Source organism: Pollicipes pollicipes, unplaced genomic scaffold (genome assembly GCF_011947565.3).
Source record: "Pollicipes pollicipes isolate AB1234 unplaced genomic scaffold, Ppol_2.1 Scaffold_3087;HRSCAF=3621_pilon_pilon_pilon, whole genome shotgun sequence".
NCBI lineage: Eukaryota > Metazoa > Arthropoda > Thecostraca > Pollicipedomorpha > Pollicipedidae > Pollicipes > Pollicipes pollicipes.
In genome coordinates, this window is record NW_023596225.1 from 13,437,672 (window position 1) to 13,455,363 (window position 17,692).

At 52.5% G+C, this 17,692-nt stretch overlaps 1 protein-coding gene across 1 annotated transcript in view; it reads left to right on the forward strand.

Moving 5' to 3' along the window:
- The first annotated feature begins 10,834 nt into the window (after window positions 1–10,834).
- Window positions 10,835–17,692, forward strand: part of LOC119089398 (phytanoyl-CoA dioxygenase, peroxisomal) — a 32,479-nt gene continuing 25,621 nt past the window's right edge. The window contains exons 1-3 of the mRNA XM_037212064.1: window positions 10,835–10,976; window positions 11,471–11,524; window positions 12,522–12,697. Coding sequence (XP_037067959.1) covers window positions 10,932–10,976; window positions 11,471–11,524; window positions 12,522–12,697 — 275 coding nt within the window. The 5' untranslated portion in view covers window positions 10,835–10,931. The remainder of the gene's footprint in view (window positions 10,977–11,470; window positions 11,525–12,521; window positions 12,698–17,692) is intronic.

The following is a 17,692-nucleotide window of genomic DNA, read 5'->3' on the forward strand; positions in this document are numbered from 1 at the left end:
TTAAAACGTCGGACAACTGAGGACGTATCTCGACGTGCTGAACCACTACAGCCGCTTCTGTCCAAAGCTGATTGCGGTTGCCGCACCGTTGTATGCACTCCTGAGGAAGGACGCGGAGCGGCGATGGGGCGCAGAGCAGTAAGACGCCTTCAGGGCAACGAAGTTTCCTCTCTCAGAGGCTCCCTGTCTCGCACACTTCGACGGTAATGCACCAGTCATCGTGTCAACAGACGCCAGCTCCTATGGCCTAGGAGCTGTGTTGTGCCAGATGACACCAGGAGGAGAACGCCTAATCGTCCTCGCCTCCCGCACTCTGAACCAAGCTGAAAAGAACTACAGTCAGATCGACCGTGAAGATCTGGCTCTGGTCTTTGCCGTCAAGCGGTTCCACAGCTTCGTGTACGGAAGACCCTTTACGCTCAGAACCGACCACAAGCCGCTCCTGGGGCACCTCGGGAAAACCAAGAACCTGCCAGAAGCCGTCCCACCACGCATGGTGAGATGGAAGGTCACGCTGGACGTCTACCAGTACCAGCTGGTACACGTCCCCGGCAATGCAGAACAGCATGCAGCAGCAGACGCCCTCAGCCGCCCGCCAACCCCTGAAACGGTGGCAGAGGCTGCAGTAGCTCCACTCATGGAAGTCATCCAGATGCTTGAAGCTGTTGATAAACTGGTAACTGTGGACGCTGTTCGAGAATGGACCAGAAAAGATGCCGTTCTCTCTGAAGTTCTGCGCTACATCCGGTACGAATGGCCCAAGTCGTCAGAGGTGTCGCCAGCTCTCCTGCCGTACCAGTGCCGAAATTCCGAACTGAGTATCCAGGGCGGCTGCTTGCTCTGGGGATGCCGAGTGGTGATGCCACCACGATTCCGCCAAAAGGCACTCAAGCCCCTTCATGAAGGGCATCCCGGCATTTGCTCTATGAAACGTCGTGCCCGCAGTCAAATCTGGTGGTCTGGGATGGACTCATGCCAAGCTGGACGACATTGACGAGCTCGCCAAAGTCTGTGATGCATGCCAGCTACACCAGAAAGCAGCGCCTAAAGTGCCCTCTCAACCATGGAGGTACCCAGACGCTCCGTGGGACAGAGTACATGTTGACTATGCTGGCCCTGTAGAAGGCAAGATGCTCCTGATCGTGGTAGATGCGTATAGCAAATGGCCAGACGTCTGGATAACCAACGACGTCATCACAAGAACGACCGTAGACCACCTACGGATTACCTTTGCCACGCATGGGATACCCGCAGTAATCGTGAGCGACAACGGTGGCTGCTTCACCAGTAAAGAGTTAAGCGACTTCACAAGCGCCAACGGCATCCGCCATGTCTTCACCCCTCCGCTTCACCCTGCGTCTAGTGGTCAAGCGGAAAACATGGTGAAGCTGATGAAAACCGGAATCGAGAAGCAAAGGCCCGCTCCTCTGCTCACGAAGCTCCAGAGCTGGTTGTTCCAGTACAGGAATACGCCACATACAGCAACAGGGAAAGCCCCAGCAGAGGTGCTGTTCAAACGCGCTCCAAGAACGCACCTGATGCAGCTCCACCCGTCGGAGGAGAGGCAGTACCGCAGCAGCACAGCGAGTTCTGTCAACAGATTGTTCCGTACGGGAGGCCCAGTTTTCATCACAGAAGTGACTGGTTCGGCCTATAAGTGGCTCCCAGGAACCGTGCTAGATGTCTGCGGACTGTCTTGCCAGGTTCCGTTGCAAGATGGCCGTCAGTTCCGTCGTCACTCTGATCGCATCCGTCCCCGTTATACGTCTGGAGAGGATGGACTGCTCGAAACAGAGAAGCACTTTGCACCTGGTAGCCTAACCTCACGGCCGTTCGTGGCTGCGCCCAGGAATGTGACGGCACCACAGTCGACTGAAAGCAAGCCAGCGGCGTTCGCTCCGTCCGCGCAAGCTGTCAACCAGCCAGCGACGTCCACTTCATCCGCGGAAGCTGAAACCAGCCTCCCGCAGCCCAGTGGCGCGCGAACGACGGAAACAGCCGATCTGGTTCCGCCGCCTGCTCGTCCGCCACGCAAGCAGCGCCCGCCAGAGCGCCTGGACCTATAGTATGTACGGTTAAGCTAGTTTTGCCAAGAAGGGAGGAGTTGTGGTATTGTAGCGCAGCGAATTATGGCAGTGTTTCAATATGTTCTGCTGCGGCGTTTGGAAATATAACCAAGTCACGAGTGGATTGCGACGCGCCAAGCCACGTGTATCGCATTGCGCCTGAAAGCCTGCCCAGCCAGTAAACTCCCACCGTTCTGCACTGAGCGTGTGTGCAGTAATCACGAAATTCATCAACTCACTCGAACCATTTCTATCCTAACCACAAATTTTCGGCCGCCGGGCCCGCATCTCCAGTGGATGGATGATTAGCGTGTTGGTCTCACGCGGTAAGCCCGGGTTCGAATCTCAACGACGGCCGCTGTCAAGCGGGTGCCTTCATGGTCTATCGGTGCGGCGTGAGGATTTCAACTCGCTTCACTTCTAAGCTGAATGAATTCTAAACAGGGATTTTCATATAGGACAGTACCGTAGTTTCTAATGCTAGGGGGAGGGAGTCCACACCCTGCAGAGATATTGAGGATGCCGTGAAGGTTGACCGTAAATCTAACTGAGTGTGACACTCTGAATAGCCAGTGGAAATGAAGCACACGACGGCGGAGGCATGTAGAATTACGTTGGGCAATTGCACGTAAAAAATTATCGGCGCGTATTCGACTGCTGCTCAAAGGCGAAGGCACCAAGGCCAATGGGAAGGGAACCTGAGCGGCCATGGGTGCCGCAGGAGACCAACACAGTGGCTCCCGTCGACAAGTATGGGGTCCGCAGAGCAAGCAAAACAGGCTGACCGATGAAGTCCCGGTCATCGCACAGGACCCTCCGAGGAAAGGGGAATTATTCAAGACTATGAATTGATACCCCTGTGCAATCAAGAGTGCACGGGCAGGTTAACAACACGAGTCTCGATAGGAGTGAAAAGTCAGCCGCAAATGAGACCAAAGGGGGAGAGCCCTCGATCAAAGTACAGGGCCCCTGAGCATCGAGCGTCTCCGTGCCTTACTTTATAAGAGCCCTAGCAACGCCACAATGCCATTCAAGCGAGTAGAAAGTACCTAAGATTGATATGAATGGCCCCTGGGCAGCTGAGTGCACTCTGGCATGTGCGGCCCCGGAAAGTGCATGTAGCCTTTCGGGCGGGTGGGAAGAATCAGTGGAGGAAAACCCGGCTGATGAATAGTGCTCAAGCATGCAGGCAGATTGCGTCCCTAACAGCACATTAGGCCATACGAAAAAAATGGGAAGAGATCAAGGGTAGCGTGGAAAGCTCCCTAGCGATCCGATTGACGCGGGAAGTGGACATATATGGACACGCAGCCAACAGCGTAATGCTTCTAGACAGCGTAATGAGCCCCGAAATTTCACCCAAACAACACTCTCTCAATCAGCGAAGAATGAACTTCGTTTACTTATGAACTCTGTTCTTTTGCTAGCAATGGTTCTTGGTCATCTGTAGGCCCCAAAACATCCCTTTTTGTGTTTTTTTTTGTGTGAGGAAACTGCGTCCGTCCGGCAGGTCATCGGCCCCTTCGAAGCCTTTAGGTTCCCTCGGCATGGTCCATGGGACATGATCCTGTGCCAGCCCCCCCCCCCCCCCCCCACCCGCCACTTTCTGCATCAGCCACCGGCCTGAGCAGTTGAATAAATGGGGCTGGCCAAGAGCGTAGGGCCACCACTCAAATAAGAAATACTCACGACGCAATGTGTAGGGCTCTAATCGACAACTGCGCCAGAACAGGTCAACATGTAGGGCCCCCGTCAAGAGCTTGGGGCCCTCCATTCAAATAGGAAACACCAAGACCCAGTGTAGAGAGCCCCTGAATGATCGAGTGTACCCGAGCAGGTTAACATATAGGGCTCCCAACAAGAGTGTAAGGCCCTCCATTCGAATGGGAAGCACTGGAGATCCTAAGTAAATAGCCACATAATGATGCAATGTGCCCGAGTAGCGTATGAGAAGGAGCCCGACAAGAGCGCAGGGCCCTTCATTCAAATAAGAAGTACTCAAAACCCAGTGCGAAGGGCCCCCGAAAGATGGAGCATACCCGAACAAATTACCCGATGACCCAGACGGGAGTGTAGGGCCCTAAATTTCAACACTCGGGCTGAATATAAAGGGCCCCCGAACAACCCAATGTGGCCGAAGCGGCAAACAGAAGGGGTACCCGACAAGTGCGTGGGTCCCTTCATTCAGATAGGAAATACCCAAGACAATGTGGAGGGCCCCCGGATATTCGAGTGTGCCCGATCAGGTTAACAGGTGGGGCTTCGGCAAGAACATGGGGCCTTCCGTTCAAATGAGAATTACCGACGGCACGATGTAGAAGGCCCCGAATAACCGAGTGCGCCAGGGCAGGTTAACAGATAGGGCCCTGAAAAGAGTGGAGGGCACTCCATTGGAAAGGAAGTACCCAAAACCATACATGGAGGTCCCCCACGATCGAATGGGCCCGAGCATCTTATCAGATGGGGGCCCCGACAGGAGCTTAAGGCCATCCATTCAAATAAGAAGTACCTAAAACCCCATGCGGAGGGCCCCGAAAGATGGAGTGTACCTGAGCAGGTTATCAGATGACCCCGACACGGGCAGAAGGCCCTAAATTCAAACACTGAGAACCAATGTGCAGGGCCCACCAGCAATCCAGTGTAGGTGAGGAGGCGAACAGAGGGATCCTCGACAATTGCGTAGGGCCCCATTCAAATAGCACGTGCCTAAGCCCCAATATAGGGGGCCCCTCGAACGATCGAATGTGCCCGAGCAGGTTATCAGACAGTCCTCCCCCCCCCCCCCCACAGAAGCGTAGGCTCCCCATTCAGAAAAGAAGTGCCAAAAACCTAGTGAAACGGTCCCCGAACGACTGAGTGTGCCCAAGCAGGCTATTAGATGGGCCCCCGATAAGAGTGTAGGGCCCTAAGCAAGTGACAGAATTGGAAACGCCCCGGACCAATGTAGATGACCCATGGGCATATCGCAAGTGTGTCGGTAGGTTAACCGATACCCACGTAAAGGGCCCCTGAGCAACCGAGAATACCCCGGCAGGCTACCGCTCACAGAGCCCTTCTGGCGAATGGAAATAATCCGTGGAAGGGCCCGTGATTGACAAGAGTTCCCCGGCACGCTAACAGGAAGGGCCTCAACAACAGCGCAGGGCCCTCTGGGCAAGTGCAAAAAATGAAGGACAACATGGAATGCTCTTAAACGACCGAAATAAACCTGCAAGGGACATATAGGTCCCCCGGAAACAGCATGGGGCCCTAGACGGGGTAATGAGTCCAGTTCACAGCTTTTCCAATCATTGAGTAATTTTTGGGACTTCTCATAGGCCCTTCACTTTCGCTTACAACTGTTCTTGGTGACCTAAAAGTCCAGGGATGCCCAGCTTTGTTGCGTTTTGTGTTAAAAAAAACTGCTCCTGTTCGGCCGGCTGCCGGCCCCCGGAGCCAATGGGCCTCTTTGGGGCCCAAGGGGGGGGGGGGCATGCCCCGTGGTCCCCTCTCTGGATCCGCCCCTGCTTGTTACCGTACGTTTTGGGGATACTTTTGTCATTTTTCACCTTTTTACCCCTCCTCCGTACTCCGTTTGCCCTTGATGTCGGACTGTCGAGGGGAGAAAGTGATTGATCCTAAGCCTGAAGGGTCATTCAGGTGACCACGACGATATCTCAAATGGGAGCACCGTAAATCCGACATGGGACCCGAAGGGCTGGCTAAAGGTCATTGAGGGGGCGCGGGTCGGACCCTCAAATACCAGCCAGAGGGCCCGTTGCACCGTTTGGGCCCCGACCTGGGCCTGGGAGTCCATTTTCCAAGAAGGGACAAGGTCAGGACCCGCGATTTACACTGGCCAGTGCACCCCGAGCCAATGAGGGCCCCTATGTCTGCCACGGGCACACAGCGCCTAACCGGAGGTCCGGTGTTGAAAAGGGTCCCCGAGTTGGTCAGGGAGTGCACGAGGGTGCCTGAAAATGGACCGATGTGCCCTTCAAGGCTGATGATAAACGGGCCGATGGGAAGGCTGAATGGCCGTAAGGGTCGAAAGGCTGCAGGTCATCCTGGCCCGCATGGCTGTGCTCCCAGATGTCAGCCAATGTGCCTCTTTCGCCGATTGGGGACCCCTGGGACAGTGCGGGCACCTATTGCTGCCGGAGACCACCACACCGAATAGTTGACTCCATGTTGTTCTGAGCCCTGGGGCCCCATTACTCTAGCAGGAACGATACCGAGGCCCGCGATTTGCGTTGGTCGGAGTCCCTACAACAATGAGTGGCCTTTTGACGGTACGGCCTCCAGAGTGTCCAACAGGGGGTCCTGTGACGGAAGGACTCCCGAGCATGCCAGAGGTGACCCGGGGCCCTTGCGGGGCCCTTCACCCCGTTTTAGCCAAGGGTCCGTTGGCCAAACATGGGTCTCTGTGCCAGTTATTGGATCCCCTGCGGTTATCAGAGATCTTGTTGCCTCAATGAGGGCTCTTGCGCCTATTCCGGGTAAAATGCCCCGGCCAGAAGCCACCAGAGGGCCTTCCGCTCCAGGGATGGCACCAATGTAGGACGTACATCTATGAAGGCCTCCGGACGAACCCATTAGGCCAACCCGCCTTCATGTCGCCAGAATGGCAGCTGGCAGACACCCCGGGCTGGGACGGAATGATCTTTAAGCAATTGTTCGGAAGGGTCGTGTGACCTAACTTTTCACTAATGTTGGCGCATTGTACACATTACGTTACACATAATGTTTACATATCACACATTTTCAATTAATGTTTACACAAGTTGCTGGCCCCATTTAACCCCAGTCAACCTTCACGGGACCCCCAATATCTCTGTACGGTGTGGACCACCTACCCCTGGGGGGACGGAGTCCTCTTTATATTTAGTCCTCCCTCTGGCATTAGAAACTACGCTGCTGTCCGGTATGGAAAGCCCAAGTTAGAATTCGCTCTGCTCGGCCGTCGTCAAGATTCAAAACCGGGATTACCGCGTGCGAGTCTAGCACGCTAACCATCCATCCACTTAAGATGGGGGCTCATCCCTGAGATGCTTTATTAGGCACCACAAATATTGAATGAGCAAATTACGTTGACTTAAGGTTAGGTATGAAGGTCACACTTAAGTCAAAACCAGCCTGATTTATTTCTCTAGGGCTTGCTGTGTGGGATAGTTTCTAGTGCTCATTTCGAATTTATTGACAGCATGAACCGCATTAGACGTCTTCCATTGACTTTTTAGAGGGCAGAACAGGTCATTGACCTAAGATGACCCGGTTTGACATTTTGTTTCAGGAACATACTGCCAAGCGTAATGTTTGTCGCTTATTCAAATGCAAAACCCAGAGCGGTCCTGTACGATTTTAGTCACCATGACCTTGAGAAGGTCAAACAAGGTCGCTGACCTCAAATGGGCGTGTGGCCTTTTGCTTAGAAACAATTGCCTAGGTTCTGGGGGCACTTTGGAGACCAACCTGGAACTTCACCTTGTTTGACCTTGTTTGACCTGATGGTCATGACCTAGGAATCTCAAACTTAGAATTCACTGAGTTAACGTGCAGGTTAAGACACCCTGTAAATTTTGTGTCTCTAGCTTTCTTAGTTCCCGAGATCTCAGGGGGGTCAAATTGACCCCCACCCGAGCGAATGGTATCTAGCCGGCCACCTGGGCGCGTGTTAATGTACCTTAGAACTCATATTATGGCCTGTTCGGAGAAGAAAAAGTTTTGTCATGATCTAACCAAAAATATTTAACGGCTTCCAGCATTAGAACCTTTTCCAAAAGCCAAGCAAGCTGCGGTAGGCATGCATCCGTCACTGACCATTACGTGCCGAGTAGACTTGTGACGTCATCAGTCGAAACAGCGGAATTGGCCGGGCAGTTACACCTCCTGTTGTAAGGCCTTGGGCTCGGCTCCTGAGAATTTGTCACCAGAATAGGACTTGTGCAGAGTGGTTTGATAAGATTTCGTGATCGTTTTATGCCTATCACGCATAGAGCCGACCTTTCGCACGGGATTCTGCATATTTGCACTTGCTTCCCTCTAAGACTGGCAATCCGCGCACGCTTGACACGCACAACCATCTGAAAGATTTTTGGAGGGTGTATAAGCCCGGTATGTAGCCACCCTGCGTTTTGGAGGGTGCACAAGCCCGGCGCGCAACCACTCTATGTTTTGGAGGGTGTGTAAGCCCGGTGCGTGGCCGCCCTCCGTTTTGGAGGGTGTATACGCGCAGCCTTTAAAGAAAGGGCTGTTATGCGAGGTCATGTGACATTTGGCCATTAGCTGTGACGGTTGGATCTCGCGTTTTGCGGCCGCGGGCTGAGGGTTAGTTTCGCTGACAAAATACCGTTAGCATCATTATAGCCGTCAGTCATTCAGGTGTTCAAGATTTAAGCTAACCATTCATTCCCATCCCTGTATGACCAGTGACCCTTGCAGTGACCCCAGCAGCTGGAAAGTGAAAAGGACAATTGCATAAAATACAAACTCGAGCTGATCGAGGGGTAAGGGGGTGGGGAGATGCGGCCCATGCTCAAGGAGGGGGGGGGGGGGGGGAGGGCATAGCTGGGCAAAGCAACACATTGAACTGTGATTTTTGAAAGGAATCTTGGGCAGCTTTTGCTAACAAATTGTCTATGTGGTTACTGTACTTTCAGTTAAGTGTACAGTGATGCAATGCATTAGTGTGTTTGGTTTCCAGGCCAGCCATCAATGAATTTTATGTGTGCATGTTCTATTTAGTAAGCCTGGTGTGGAAACACAGTAATGAATGGTAGGCTTTAAAGTTTGATTTCCACCCTTTTGTTACCAGTATTTGTGTTCATTGAGTAACAAAACCTAAGGTATATTTTTGGTGTATATCAGCAAATCAGCAGAGGTGTATTTTTCCAAAATTAGTCTTGGAGGACTGGGGAGAAAAAAATGGATCATGTGCCTTCAAAATGCAATTATACTATGATAAAAGCAGGTCTTTCCTCTATTTTACCTATTTCCCTCTTGGTCAGCCCCCTCCCCCCTCACACTTAACTGAATAGGAAGTGATGCCTCTGCACTTTATGTTATTTACAATAGGTTAGTTCATTGCTGAGCCATTCACAGCTTGTTGGATCTGGCTGTGGAACTACATTTGCATGATTAGATCAAATGATGACAATTCCACCTGTTGCTGACAGCTATGCAAGTGTCTTTGCTGTGCTCCAGGGCAGTTGTCTGGCTGTCCAAGAATGTTGAGATGTTATAAGTAATACTTTTGCTGCTTAGGGCTAGGCCTCAACAGCATAGTTGATGGGTGGTAGATAATCTATATCAGTGTTGAGAAAAGCACATTTGTTATCAGTGCAAGTCTTAGATCACCATTAGTGGCACAGATAAGTCTTAGCTCTAATGCTCATTTTTATTGTACTATGTTACTGTCATGAATTTGGGTATCATGCATGCATATTGCTCTGGGAGTATGCATCATTGTTGGTTGTATGTAATTGGTATAGAGATATTACAAAATGTCCCCCCCCCCCTCCCTGTTGTTGCCACCTTCTTCATCATGACAGCATTGCAGCAATGCTCATATAATGCAGATTATTTGCTTAGAAGCAAAATTGTGCATGACTGTATGCTAGAAATGATAAATGATGCACTTGGTGCATCATGACAGAATGTCTAATGTAAGATGGTGAGTTTGTGTGCTCAGCAATATAATGTTATGTCAAAAAGTCTGCCAGAAATCTGTCAATTTCATGGCAAAATATCATGGTGATAACCCTATTTGAGACATTAGGTGGGATGATGGGCAGGGGGCAAAGCAACCCCACTCTGAGAAGCCTGAAAATCATCTATATGGTGACACATGGAAGGAATCAACATGAATCTGGGTTTGAACATTCCTTTAAAACATTCTGGAAATGATGCTAAACAATGCTAATTATTGCCCATGACATGTACCCATTAGCATTATTAAATGCAAATTTTAGCATAGAAATAAACTGCATGCTCCTTGCCAGGGGCGGTGTGTTCATACCCCATCCTGTGCGTATGTCGCAGCAATACGTCCATGTAATGGTGGTATCGTCAATGGGCATGCATGATGACTATGCACCTCTGGTGCGAGGAATCAAAGCTTGTGCACATCAGAGGGCACCGTGCTGTTGGCTCCATCTGCACGCGTGTTCGGCCCCGCTGACTCCGCCGCTGCTTCCTATCTGTCCCGCCCTCTGGGCGCGCGGGGGGGGGGACGGGGGTAAACAGCGGACGCCGGACGCGGGGCCAGGGTCGAGTGGGCGCGTTGGTGCCGCTAGTGAGAGCCGCCCGGGAGTCGGCTGGGGCGAGAATCTGTGTTGGTGCCGCTGGTGAGGGCCGCCCGGGAGTCCGCTGGGGCGAGAATCTGCGTTGGTGCCGCTGGTGAGGGCCGCCCGGGAGTCGGCTGGGGCGAGAATCTGCGCTGGTGCCGCTGGTGAGGGCCGCCCGGGAGTCGGCTGGGGCAGCGCCACGGCTGGGGCGAGAATCTGTGTTGGTGCCGCTGGTGAGGGTCGCCCGGGAGTCGGCTGGGGCGAGAATCTGCGTTGGTGCCGCTGGTGAGGGCCGCCCGGGAGTCGGCTGGGGCGAGAATCCGTGCTGGTGCCGCTGGTGAGGGCCGCCCGGGAGTCGGCTGGGGCGAGAATCTGCGTTGGTGCCGCTGGTGAGGGCCGCCCAGGAGTCGGCTGGGGCGAGAATCTGCGTTGGTGCCGCTGGTGAGGGCCGCCCGGGAGTCGGCCGGGGCGAGAATCTGCGCTGGTGCCGCTGGTGAGGGCCGCCCAGGAGTCGGCTGGGGCGAGAATCTGCGTTGGTGCCGCTGGTGAGGGCCGCCCGGGAGTCGGCCGGGGCGAGAATCTGCGCTGGTGCCGCCGGTGCATGGCGGGCACGGAACGCGGGGCGTCGGCACGCGTCGCCGGACGGGTGAGGCACCCCATCGGGGAGAGGGCGGCCGCGTGCGTACGTAGGAATACGTGCGGCTCGACGTGTTCCACTGACCGCCCTTCGACTAGACTGAAAGAATAGGGTTTAGTTTTTCGTCGCACGTACATGCATGCGTGGTGGGCACCATGACCGAGAAGGAACTTTCCCTCCCAACTTTGTGAAATTTAACGCGACAATGGAGAGAGAAATAAACGTGGACGCCGTATCCAAAGAAGCTGATAAAACTTCTGTACTCCCCCCCCCCCCCCCTCTTCCCCCTCGCATACGTTTGACCCGTGACGGAGCTCATATTTCTATGGTGAAGACGCTTAATTTTGTGGTTGTTTGAAAAGTTTGTATGTCAGTTAGCTGGCCTGATGTTACCGCTACTTTTATGCGCCAGCTTGTCGGCCTGTCGTCATGAGCAGCGCACATCAAACTATCAAACTGATGCCATGTTGGCTTTGTCTCTAATGAAATGCTCATCTTTCCAGACGATGGCGGCCAACCGTCTGAAGGTTATTCAGGGTCATCTGGCCGGCCTTAATGTATCCTTGGCGTCAGTCATCCTGGTGGTGTTTGGTGGGATCTCGTGCCCTCGTGAGGGCGTCAGATGTGTGGCGTGCGCAAGCATCCGTGTCGATTTTTAACACAGCTCGTTCGCTGCAGATGGTGTGTGGAAATTACAGATGAGGTCGGCTGTCTTTGAGTAATCTCGGTAAATGCTAGTTTGTAGTATAATATTCGTGTAAACGAGCTATCTTTGAGACATTTTCATCCGCGACGTTCCTTGTGATGCCGCTCGGGTTTTGGCGCGTTTTTTTGTTGACCAATGTGAGTGCATGTGTTGATGGGGCACTGGGGGCACGATGCAGTTATTCTGCTCTTTGCAGGGCCTCACTCCCTGTAGCTCCGCTTTAACGAATTATCTTAACTGCGGCTGATCTCACCTCTATCGGACAGCTTCTCAGTGGGATATTCACGCACCGTCATCGTTCGCATGATGATGCTGTCAAGGGTTTTAGAATCGAGGCATTCGGTCCACCCCAAAAATAATGTGTGACATAAGGAGAAAGATGCGTCATCTCCCCTGGTTCATGCGAGGTTTACCGCTATTGACGTAATTATTTTGCGGGAGGAAGGTCTTGTGCTTTGTGCGGGCTCCTTTGTACAGGCGCAGTTACTAATGTGGCATTACATCAAGTACGGCAAGTATTGCATGGCTGTCAAATGTGGAAGTGTTTTTGGTTATAGTATTAAATCGAGATGAGCTGAACAAGGTACTGAAAAATGGTAATGTATCTTGTAAATCCGTTTTTAGTGGAAGAAACGCGTACTGAATTCACGTTTCCGCTGCCTCCCTAAAAATTTTATTTGGGAGATTTCTTTGGTAGGTTCAGTCCTTAAAGATCGCCACGTTGGCTGCATGTGTGTCCCGGTCCCTGTTCCGGCTGAGTTTGTCCCACGTATATGTGGCACAGAGCCATGTGGCGGCGGCGGCGTGGCGGTCTGTCCCGCACATGCTCCTTGACCGGACAGCTGCAGGTGCGGCTGGACGTCTCCGTGTCGGCCGAGCCGGCGGCGGCGGCGGCGGCGCCGCCCCAGCTGCGCTACTCGCTCAACAACGGTCGCCTGACGGCCCAGCAGCGCGCCCACTACGAGACCAACGGTTTCGTGGTGGTGCGGAACCTTGTACCACCCGCACTGCTCGACCAGTTCAGGTGGGCTGCCCCTGCAGGCGTGTCCTGTTGTCAGAGGTGCGGTGGGCTACCAAGCAAGGTAAAGTGTGGTTAAGAAGGGAGCAGTTCACCTCGCATTAATGTCCTATGTGTAGTCAGGGATGGACTGGGCTACCCAAGCGGGCGACGTTTGGTCAGGGTTTGACCAGACCTCCGCCGCCGTGGAAGTGAAAGCTGGAGCGGGAGATTTCACACTGGTGTCATGCAGCGAGCAATAAAGCGTTCTTCCCTGGCAGGGTTATGCAGTGAGACAACGTGTTTTATGGACCCGGATAGACCCGTTTACAGTCACTAGTGTAGTGTCAGTGCAACGCCTGGTAGGCGAAACATGGATATATTCTGTGCCATCTATGTCATTCAAATCAACCGGCATATGGCGTTTTCTGCTGCTTTGCCGTCAAGGTAGGTCACTTTTAGTGAGCTTTGGTTTTAGGTTTCTGAGATATCTCAGAGATGCGCAGCGAAGCGACAAGACGGCGACACTTGACTTGGTTATCCGTGTTAGAGCGCGAGTATCTGATTGCACTTTGGATCGTGCCCGACCATGAGACCTTGAAGATATCGGACTGTGTTTTGTGACTCTTTTAGATTACATCGGTGGAGTATTTTCTGATGTTGTGAGACTTCTTTCGCTGTTCAACCAATGCGATTATTAACAGTCAATTCAGGGACGAGATTTCACCGTAGAATAACATCTCTGTTTGTGCGTTCTTTTGGTGGGTTATTTTTCATATCCCACAATGCCTAAAATAGCCTGATTTGTTTGAATGAGATGCCGGGCTCGTTTTCGATGTGGTAGGCCTGAGTTTTTAATGGACTTACAAGAATCTCGTGTTATGCAGCATTGAGCGTGGATCGTGATATCAGCGCGGAAGTGGGCGCGTGCCGACTGCTTGGTTGGAGGAGAAATACGTAGGAAATAGCAAAGGAGGGAAACGTCACTCACCGGTCTGCCCTCATTATGTTTTACTATGACCTGGTCAGTTGTCGTGAATGTAGCGATGATGCAAAGATCGGCAGAGAGGAATCAATGCAGGTGAAGAATGGTGGGTGCCGATAGTGTAGTGGTTAACTCGTCTGCGTTAACCACTTCGCGTCTGGGAAACCAGAGGTACGGGGTTCGATTCCCCGTGGTACCCGCCCTTCTTGCCAGGGTGAGAGGCAGGCGACGCCATATAGCCTCAGCAGCTGAGTGCGTCGTAAAGCCCCAATGACACACACACACGGGTGAAAAATGATGCTATAAGAAATCCTGTTTTTCGACGGTTGAGATGTCAAAAGCGTTCTTTTTACGCCAAAGATGAGATGCATAAGAACCTAGCCTTTCAAAACTGGTGACGTGCACTCCCCCCCCCCCCCCCCTGCAATTGACTTCCCCATGATCCTGGCCGCCTGGAACTATTGGATGAACATCGATAGAAGAAAAGAGATTGATTAGAGGGCTCAGTCACCCCTGAAAAGGCGCGGATGAGCAATGTTATCCATGCCCCCCGTGCACACACCATTTACATAGCATTATGAAAAGCTATCATCAGCTGATCAGTCACCGGTGACAGGCCGCCGTCCTTCTTGGAGACCACCACAGGGTCCCATGCATTAAGTTGAGTGCAAAAGACGCCGCCCTCGTGCCGTCGCTCTCCAGCCGACCCGTTTGCCGTTGGCGCGTGACGGATGAGTGCCATCACTCCTCGCTGAGCTGGGAGTTGCGGCTTCTCAAGCTCTCTGGTGTCTCATGGGGTGTGATCGCACCATTTCTGCGTCTGGGCTGTGCTGACCGAAGTTCGACAGGACCCACCTGAGGTGGGAGGGGTGGGACACACGCAGCGGGGACGACGGCCTGAGCAGGGGGCCTGAGCGGGGCTATCGTGTCCCTGTGGTGGGACATACAGAGCGGGGGTGGTAGCATGAGACTGCAGGCTCGTCGTCGCTGGTGCCTGCGGCAGCGGAGGCGGCTATCGGGAACATCAGGTCCTGGTTGCCCGCCCCCCCCCCCCCCTTCTTGCGCCGAGAGGCGGCCGTCGGCTGCGGGGCGTGGGCTGGTCGCTGAGCGGCCGCTTTTGTTATGCTAACATTGTGTAAAATGTGGCGCGATCAGCAAGTCCGATGATATTTTTTCCGACGTCGCTCTGAGATCGTGTGCTTCCCCAACTGTGATAAGCATGGGTAGCGTTTCGAATACGGGAACTTGTTTACTGCGGTGCCAATGCTGTTTGAATGTTGTGTTGTCGCAGGATTTTAGTTGCCTCTGCCACAACTTTTTTCTTGCTTTCCTCTTCCAACGTGCTCTGATCCCGACTCCCAGCTCTCAAACTCTTGAACAGCTTCAGTGCGACATCTTGGGTCATTAAAACAGAACAGAACGAACTGTTCAGAGCTGAACTGGCCGTGTAATGCTTGTCAAGAACTGTGCTCGAACACATAGCTTGATCACGGCATGCTTTGCGTTTCACCAGCCTGACTGGTACATGTGGTGTACTTCATCAAAGGTAGCTTGGAAGAGTTGTAAAAATGGTGGGCAAACTCTGCTCCCTCGTTGAGGCCCGTGTTCGAATCTCGCCAGTGCCGTGGTCCCTGGTCACCAACACGACCACGATGGTCGTTGTCGTTTCAAAAGCGCACGGCGACGTATGTCGCGCTACTTAAAAAAAGGGGGGAAGCCGGACCTACTGATCGGGCAGCTTTTGACCGGTGGGGAAGGGTCACGCTGTGGACACCAGAGGCAAGACTGCGACTCGTGCGGACGTTCCTATGTCTTGGTTGACACCGTGCTGATTGCCGTATTCCCCGGAGAAAAACCAGGAGAATGGAGATATAGATACGTTGATATTTCGGCAACATGTTTTTTTATCGAAACGGATAGTAGAAGTGAATTGAGTGAGTGTGAATAGTAGCGTTTCTTGAATAGTAGAAGTGAATTCACTTCCGCTATTGTTTCGATAAAGACATGTTGCCGAAATATCAACGCGTCTATATCTCCATTTTCCTGTTTTTCCCCCGAGGAGTAGGGCTTTCAACAAGGTCTATCCATGCGAATAATGTTCCTCGCAACTGCACTTGACAACTTATGTAAACCCAATGTCGTGCTCAAAAGTGAGAGCTGTGTGGTTTTGTTTCCGTGCGATCATCAGCTGCGGCGTCCAGCCAACTTATGTATTCTGTCTTGATTTCTATGCGGGTGGGTTGGAGGAAGGGGCAGGGGGCAGAACGCGATCTTCGGGACCCACGGCATCCGTACAAAACCATGCATCGCAGACGAGGCGCTGTGCCAAATGACTGCTTGAACGGTGGTAACTTTTTAATTTAACTTGACGGTCCGTCTCGGTCGCACCCGTTCCCTCTTGGGGTCAGAATGCTTGCAACTATGATTGACCCTGGTTTTAGTCTGTATTCATGTGATGCGCAACTCATCCAAAATTACCCTGCGTTATTTTTAGGTATTAGGGCTCAAGCTGTTCCATCTGATGTGGTTTCTCGTAACATATCAGTTCAAACAGGACGCTGCCTCTCGCCTTCGACTATATTGGGCAACATATGACGTGCTGATTGTGAAAATCCGGCACAACGCAGATTTAAGCTGCCACCAGAAGTCGGCCTCGCAGCGATCGGAGACCGGTACCGTTTGCCGGGAGGGGGGGGGGGGGGGAGGGTAATGTTAGACTGGAGATATTAATGCCAGGGTCCCAGAACTAAAAGTAGCTCGTTTATCTGGGCTCGTGTTTTCACAAACCCCGGGTTCCAGTGTTTGCTAAAAATGTAATGGAGTTTGCTTAAATTGTATGTTAAAAAGACATGTTCTGCGTATTGTAATTTTAAGTTATCTCTCAGCATAAAAGCACGCTGACATGTGGACCGTTTGTGATGTCACAACCTAGCAAACGGAGTCGACTCTTAGGCGCTGACGGTTTGACTTCACTTATTGGTCATAGTATAGTAGATATTCGGTACTAGTACAAATTCGTCAGAAGTTGTGAAGCGCCGCCCTTGGCTCAGCCGGATTTCTGGGATGTCTTTTAAGAGCATGCGTCAGTTCTGGGCATGAAGAGGTGGCCAGTACCCGATACTGGCGGCATGCTGTTGGCGAATTTGCCATTTCCAGATTGTGTGTGGGGCCAGCACTACCCGACCCACTTGTTGAGATATCACCGAGAGAAACTGGCATGAAAAATTACGCTAGCGCGCAATCCAGTTCGCTTTAAGCAATATCCAGCCATTGTGTTCGTATTTTCCATTCGCATCTCGTCCGCAAATTTGTATGTAATTCACTCCAAATACATCGATTCTGTCGGATAAAATGCCATGACGTGTTCAGAACCACAGTCAGCCGATTTTCAAGCTGTGTGATTCATGAATCAGCTGGCGAACGGTACACTAGAAGACGCCCACGTGCTAACATGATGTGCTAAAAATCCTACTAAAACGATATGTGTAAGGCACTGGAGTTGCTTATGGGTGTGTATGCTTTCTAATGCACCGCCGGGCAACGTAGCTCTCAACAGCGGTCATTACCCAAGGACGCTTAACCTCGAACACCCATGGTCTTCCGACAACACATCTGCACCCCGATCCCAAAACATCGCATTTTGGCATCCCGATCTCCCATAATGTTGGCATGAAGAATCAGAAAAGTCTGGTAAACGAATTTTAAGCATGTTCGAATTTCCTTTTCGTCGTCAGCGGCCAACCCCGGAAGTCGGTTCTTGCCGCTCGACCTGTTCATAACGTGTCATTAGCTGTGGACAGCCGAGTTGTGTAATGTGCTGTCGGCACCGCGAACATTAGTCTCGGACACGGGTACCGATGACTCCTGGTGTCGATCGCTTGCACCCGGCTCATGAAGCTCGCCGGCCCCCGGAGCTCACCGGCTCCCGGAGTTCACAAGCTCTCGGAGCTCGCCGACTCCCGGAGCTCACCGGCCCCGGAGCTCACTGGCTCCCGGAACTCACAAGCTCCCGAAGCTCGCCGACTCCCAAACCTCGC